General features: G+C 45.5%; 1 protein-coding gene across 1 annotated transcript; it reads left to right on the forward strand.

Moving 5' to 3' along the window:
* The first annotated feature begins 5,052 nt into the window (after window positions 1-5,052).
* Window positions 5,053-7,231, forward strand: LOC129487770 (nuclear pore complex protein Nup50-like). The gene is given in 3 exon segments (XM_063645380.1): window positions 5,053-5,488; window positions 5,794-5,905; window positions 5,907-7,231. Coding segments are annotated over 3 exon segments (1,605 nt in total). The 5' UTR covers window positions 5,053-5,162; the 3' UTR covers window positions 7,074-7,231.
* The last annotated feature ends 310 nt before the right edge of the window (window positions 7,232-7,541 follow it).

Here is a 7,541-nt window from a genome sequence, read left to right on the forward strand (position 1 = left end):
TGCTATGCAGTCCCTGAAAGTCCACCATTAGGGACGCACTTCTTTGGGTTAAGAATTTTTGCTACCTGGGATTCTTCTATTGAAAATTCAAGGACCAGGTGTTGCTCAAGTGATGGACATAGAAGGGGCCCCTGGGCATCTAAGAGCCTCAAGAGAACTTGAGAAAGAGCGTCACCCGCTCTGCTTTGCCAAAAGCCAAAATAACCCCCCAAACTCCTCACCTCCTTGACCCACAATGCCTTCTAGCTACTGTGCTATTTCTTTCCTTCGCTGCTCTGCAAATCCAAGGACTATGGAATTGATTTGTCCATAGTCTTGGTCTCTGCTTTCTCACCTGCCTTTCTCTACTCAGCATATTTCAGAAAGGCTGCACGCCTCTGAGCCTGCATGGTTGACTGCCACATTCCCAAGTCTGAGGGCCGCTTCTCTGTTCTGACCTTACTGGTTCTCTCTGCAGCATTTCTACTCAGCTTCCCATTCTCTACTTCATGACACAGTTTTTTGTCCCATGACTCCCCATGCTCTGGGTTTTCCTGATATCTTGCTGGCTGTTAGCACATTCTGAAGCTGATTTGGGTTGTTGGAGACCATAAGGAACTTAATGCATTTTATTTGCTCCTCCTCTGCCCATTCTAACACGTAGAAGACCAGACAGCTGGGTCCTTTACCTTTTTCCCTATCTGCATTCTCTTCTTAGGTAATTGTATCCAGTCCCATGGCCAGCTATTTCCAAATCTGTATTTCCAGCTCTCATCTCTCCCTAGAAGCACACATCTGTACTTGGGTGACTACTTGGCATATCAAGCTTACCCGTCAAAACAGAACTGAAGATTTCCTCCCTCAGGCTGTTCCTCATGCACTTTCCCCTATGGAAGCATGGTATGCTCAACTGCTTGGGCCAAAAAGTTTGGAGTTATCCTTGCTTTCTCTTTTCTCATCCCCTGTTTCTGATCTGTCACTCTTATCGACTCCACCTTATCCAGGATCCATCCCCATCTTCCCTCTCCTGGATCTTCTCTGTAGCCTCTAACTGATCTCCCAGCCTCCACTCTCCACTGTCTACTCCCCTTGCCCCTGGCCCATATTCCACACAGAAGCCAGAGTCATCCTTTAAAACATTAACTGGATCACGTCACTTCTTTGCCTAAAACCCTCCATCTGCTTCCCAACCCAATTAGTGTAAAAGCCCAACACCCTACACACCTGTGAAGCATAAATCATCTGGTTCTCACCAACTCCCTCATTCACCCAGAATGGCATGGAGCATGTCTGTGTAGTCATGGGGGGCATTCTTAGGGTTAGTGCAGCAGGTGCACAATAAATATTTGTTTGTCAATCAATGAATCAATGACTTAGTAAGAGAAACTTAAAATTCTACATTGGTAACAACAGCTCTGTACCTCAGGGTCCTGACTTGAAGAGCCAGCATCTATAACCACCACGCTTTCTGGTTTGCTGTGAGAAGCAGTAGTAGTAGGAAAAAAATGGCCTGGTTTTAAAAATCCACACAATAGTTCTTTAATGGGTACGTGTTACAGTTTGAGTCCCCTGATGACATTTAGGGCTCCTCCTCATTTTATTCTTTGTAGGCAATGATACAAGACTCTGGAGTCCTCCAGCAAATGCTCAATTTATACCTTTCAGGTCTGCGTCAGTGTGGGGTTATCAGTACACATTGAAGGATGTGTGTGAAGGGAAAGAGTGGAGGAGAAGAGATAATTATTTCCAGGTGAAGCGACTGTATTCAGGTAGCAACCAGCACATTTAAATAGAGTCAGTGGCTCAGAGAAACCACACAAAGGAACACACTTCCCTGAATTAAAAAGCATGCAGTAAAGCCACTGCCACATCCAGGTGAGGCCTCTTTGCCCTGCTGCAGGCACGAGCTGACACTGATTTGGGTTGTCTGAGCATGTAGCGGATTTACATGCTCATTTTTTTTTTCTTGAGGGTGTGTTTTGTTCCTTTTTTTTTTTTTTTTTTTTTAACATTCTCACATTTGCATTGGTCTGTGCTTGTTGCAAAGTGAACAAATTGGAGAAGGGAATGAAATACTCATCAGTCAACCTGCAACCACATCCTGGTAGTTTATGGAGAGTTGATATCCACTCATTTTTTCCCATTCTCTTTTCCATCGTCTGCCTTTTTTTCCATCTATAAATATTTAAGTTTGTTCCTCTGAAAAAAGGGAAGCTTAGAAAACCACAATAATATTATTACATCTAAAAATTACTGGGCACGGTGACTCACGCCTGTAATCCCAGCACTTTGGGAGGCTGAGGTGGGTGGATCACCTGAGGTCGGGAGTTCAAGACCAGCCTGCTCAACATGGTGAAACCCCGTCTCTACTAAAAATAAAAAAATTAGCTGGGCATGGTGGTGCGCACCTGTAATCCCAGCTACTTGGGAAGCTGAGGAGAGAGAATTGCTTGAACCTGGGAGCTGGAGGGTGCAGTGAGCTGAGATAATGCTACTGCACTCCAGCATGGGCAACAGAGTGAGACTCCATCTCAAAAAATAAATAAATAATAAAAAAAATTTTTCAATCATTCCTTCATATCAAATATCCCCTCAGTATTAAATTTCCTTAATTATATATGTTTAAATAGTTGGTTTGTTCAAATCAGGATCCAAACAAGGTCTACCCATTATATTTGACTGATAGGGCTTTTTTTTTTTTTTTTTTTTTTTTTTTGAGACAGGGTCTTGCTCCGTCACCCAGACTGAAGTGCACTGGAGTAATCATGACTCACTGCAGCTAAGTTTTTAACTTTTCTTTTGTAGAGACAGGGTTTTGCTATGTTGACCAGGTGGGTCTTGAACTACCTGGCCTTAGGCAATCCTCCCACCTCAGCCTCCCAAAGTTCTGGGATTACAGGCGTGAGCCACCATGCCTGACCAATATGTCTCTTGTTTCTTTTTTTACCTAAAGGTTCTCCTTCTAGCCCTTTATCTCCTTGCTATTTGTTGAAGAAACTGGGTAACTTTAGTAGAGTTCTCATTTTGAATGTTTCTAATTGCATCCTTATAGTGCTATTTAACATGTTCCTCCCTCCCTGAATTTCCTATAGATTGGATGTTAGATTTAGTAGCCCAGTCTGATGCAGGTTTTGTTTTTTGGCAAGAACATTTCCTAGGTATTCCCAGTGCATACACAGGGCAACTCACAGATGCCCAGGTGTGTTGTAAAGTCCCATCAGGGGGCACCTGATGCCCAGGTGTCTCCCGAGATGTCAGCTGCCACTGATAATCAGTACCTAGATCCATTATTGCACTAAGCATTCTCAAAATGGTGACAGTCTAGCTGTATAATTCCTTTTTAATTTATTACCTGGAATATTTCTATAAAGAGAAATTTCCCCTCATCAATTATTTGGGTCGCTCTGAGGTACAATTTGGAAGGGAAATCACTACGTGCCATTTTCAGACTTGTGGGGTAGAAAAAGCCAGGGAAAAGAGGAAAAACTCAGATGAACCCTCAGGGCTACTTGGTGAGAGTGTTCCTCAAGGCATTGGTACAGGAGGAGGAGGGAATGACTAATGGAAATGAGATTTGAGATCGTCTAATCTGCGGGTCCTCATTATTCCTGCATGGATAATTATGAGTCGGCTGACTGCTGAGCTCTTAGTCTCCACGATTCCTCACCTGCCTGCCCCCTTGCTCTGTTACTGAGCTTTGTCCTTACTCCTAAATTCAGCTCTGAGGTAGAACCCCACCTTATACTTCTTGAGTCCCTCATAGCCCTAGCAAGGCACTGAGCACTGAGTCACCTATCAATGAATAACTGCTTGTAAATTCAAGGTGATAAATTATTTATTTTATAATAATTCTCACAAGCACTTCTGAAGTGTCTATATGGTCACAGGGCTGGATGGAATGACATAGTTCCACCCCTCAATAAGTCTTAAATCAATAATGAACAACACTGTCCCAGATCAACATGAAGGTGCCAGATATTTGAATCAGTCTTAAATAAATACGCAAAACACACAAATGTTCCAAAGGTAATATGTTTCTGTCAGATTGCCTGCCAGATGCTCACACCAGAGCACACTCCTGCCCTGCCTTCTGTGTATGAGGATGCTCACATTCCCACCCACTTGCCAAGCCATTATCATTTCTTCACATCTTTGCCAATTCTATAGGTAAAAAAATGGAATCATATGTTCTCTTTTTTTTTTGAGACGGAGTTTCGCTCTTGTTGCCCAGGCTGGAGTCCAATGGCGCGATCTCAGCTCACTGCAACCTCCACCTCCTGGGTTCAAGAGATTCTCCTGCCTCAGCCTCAGGAGTAGCTGAAATTACAGGCGCCTGCCACCATGCCTGGCTAATTATTTTGTATTTTTAGTAGAGATGGGATTTCACCATGTTGGCCAGGCTGGTCTCGAACTCCTGGCCTCAGGTGATCCTCCCACCTCGGCCTCCCAAAGTGCTGGGATTACAAGCATGAGCCACTACACCCGGCCCATTATATGTTCTAGTTTATACTTCAATTAGTAGAGAGAACTAACCCCTCTTCCCATTGGCCATTTGTGTTCCTCCTTTTGTGGCTGATTACCTATTCATGTCTCTTGCTCATCTGCATTGAGGTCCCTGTGTACCGCTGGGTGGGACTGGGTGCTAAATGCCACGATGCATGAAGTCCAGGACACTTTCAAAACAAATACCTATTGTGTTTTAAAAAGAAGAAAATACGGCCAGGTGCAGTGGCACACTACTGTAATCCCAGCACTTTGGGAGGCGGAGGCAGGTAGATCACCTGAGGTCAGGAGTTCGAGACCAGCCTGGTTTGATAGTGAAACCCGGTTTCTACTAAAAATACAAAAATTAGCCAGGTACCATGGCATGCGTCTGTAGTCCCAGCTTCTCGGGCAGCTGAGACAGGAGAATCGCTTGGGCCTGGGAGGCAGAAGTTGCAGTGAGCCAGGATCATGCCATTGCACTCCAGCCTAGGCAACAGAGTGAGACTTTGTCTCAGGAAAAAAAAAAAAAAGGAGAAGAAAATGCATGTATGTAAAAAATGCTTAAAGAAAAATAACTTTTGTCGACTTACAAAATGGCCGCCCAGAGCGTGTTGAGCGCGGTTCCCCCAGCGGTCTCCTGCTGAACCGGCGCTCTCGCCTCCCTGCCGAACACAGCGTGAGGAGCCCCCGTTGGGGACATGGTATTTGAGTCTCTGGGCTTGTCGAGCACCAAGTCCTCTGAGGCCCGCAGCGCAGCACCGGAAGCGGCCCAGCGCGCTCAGCCCGGCGACCACCAGCTGCTCCAGACCCCTGCGCCGCTGCGCCCCGGGTTTCGCCGCACCCAAGACCCAGCAAGTGCAGCGGCGGCCGCTGAGGAAGTTCGAAAACATGGCCAAAAGAAATGCCGAGAAGGAACTGACAGGAATTGGGATCAAGAAGATGAAGCTGAAGAGATGGGAACATTCTCCGTGGCCAGTGAGGAAGTCTTGAAGAATATAGCCATAAAGAAAGCAGGCCGGGCGCGGTGGCTCACGCCTGTAATCCCAGCACTTTGGGAGGCCGAGGCGGGCGGATCACGAGGTCAGGAGATCGAGACCATCCTGGCTAACACGGTGAAGCCCCGTCTCTACTAAAAATACAAAAAATTAGCCGGGCGAGGTAGCGGGCGCCTGTAGTCCCAGCTACTCGGGAGGCTGAGGTAGGAGAATGGCGTGAACCCCGGGGGGCGGAGCCTGCAGTGAGCCGAGATCGCGCCACTGCACTCCAGCCTGGGTGAAAGAGCGAGACTCCTTCTCAAAAAAAAATAAATAAATAAAATAGAAAGCAAAGCGCAGAAATGTTGGGATTCGAATCTGACAGTGGAGGAGACTTTAAAGATTTTAAAGGTTTGGTGGTACCTTCTGGAGGAGGACGGTTTCCTGGATTTGGTAGTGGCGCTGGAGGGGAAGCCTTTGGAAGGACTGTCGAATGGAAACAACATAACCAGTGCCCCTCCCTTCACCGGTGCAAAGGCAGTGGCAGAGCCCAAGGTAGCCTTTGGTTCTCTTGCTGCAAATGGCCCTACCGCCTTGGTCGATAAAAAAGTTTCAAATCCCAAAACTAATGGGGACTGTCAGCAGCCCTCCTCCTCTGGCCTTGCTTCCAGTAAAGCTTGTGTCGGAAATGCCTATCACAAGCAGTTGGCCGCCTTGAACTGCTCTGTGCGGGATTGGATAGTGAAGCACGTGAATACAAACCCCCTCTGTGATCTGACACCTATTTTCAAAGACTATGAGAAATATTTAGCAAACATTGAACAGCAACATGGGAACAATGGCAGGAATTCTGAAAGTGAATCTAACAAAGCGGCGGCTGAAACACAGTCTCCTTCCCTTTTTGGCTCAACAAAATTACAGCAAGAGTCAACATTTCTGTTTCATGGCAACAAAACTGAAGATACACCTGACAAGAAGGTGGAGGTGGCATCTGAAAAGAAAACGGACCCATCATCACTAGGAGCGACAAGTGCCTCATTTAATTTCGGCAAGAAAGTTGATAGCTCTGTTTTGGGCTCATTAAGCTCTGTCCCCCTGACTGGATTTTCATTCTCCCCTGGAAACTCCAGTTTATTTGGCAAAGATATTACCCAGAGTAAACCAGTCTCTTCCCCATTTGCCACTAAACCATTTGAGGGCCAAGCAGAAGGTGACAGTGGTGAATGCAAAGGTGGAGATTAAGAAAAGAATGATGAGCCACCCAAAGTAGTAGTTACAGAAGTAAAAGAAGAAGATACTTTTTACTCCAAAAAGTGTAAACTATTTTACAAGAAAGACAATGAGTTTAAAGAGAAAGGCATAAGTACTCTGCATTTAAAACCTACAGCAAATCAGAAGACACAGCTTTTGGTGCGGGCAGACACCAATTTAGGCAACATATTGCTGAATGTTCTGATTCCACCCAATATGCCATGTACGCGAACAGGGAAAAATAACGTGCTTATCGTCTGTGTTCCAAATCCACCAATCGACGAGAAGAATGCCACCATGCCAGTCACCATGTTGATTCGGGTAAAAACCAGCGAGGATGCAGACGAGTTGCACAAAATTTTACTGGAGAAAAAGGATGCCTGAACATGCGAAGTCGGCTGCGGAATTATTGCCAAGTTGCTGCTTCTTCCACCGCCTCTTAGTCAGTTTTTCTTCTCTTCTTTGACATTCTAAGAACTTATAGATAACTTAAAACTTTTGTGAGGAAGATTAATGTGGCCAATAAAACCTTTAAATGTTAAGTGTCAAGAAACTGCACTCTCCCTTCTTAAGAACTGCCTAAAGCGTAAAATACATTTGAATGCAATTTTTGGAAGATTTTTAAATGTTCGTTTGTTTATTAAACTAACCCTAAGTGATTTCTTCAAGGACCGCAATCAGGGTATCGATTCGCTTTCCCAAAGGCTCTTACAACCCATGGGTTTTGGGGTCCACCGCCACCACCAGAGAGGCTTTTGAATAGGTGCCCGGCTGTGTTCAGAAGGAAGCTGGCCTGTATGCTTCTCTCTGGTGGGCTCAGCCGACGTGTGAGACTTGTTCTGTTACCAAATG

This window comes from Symphalangus syndactylus, chromosome 8, assembly GCF_028878055.3.
Source record: "Symphalangus syndactylus isolate Jambi chromosome 8, NHGRI_mSymSyn1-v2.1_pri, whole genome shotgun sequence".
NCBI lineage: Eukaryota > Metazoa > Chordata > Mammalia > Primates > Hylobatidae > Symphalangus > Symphalangus syndactylus.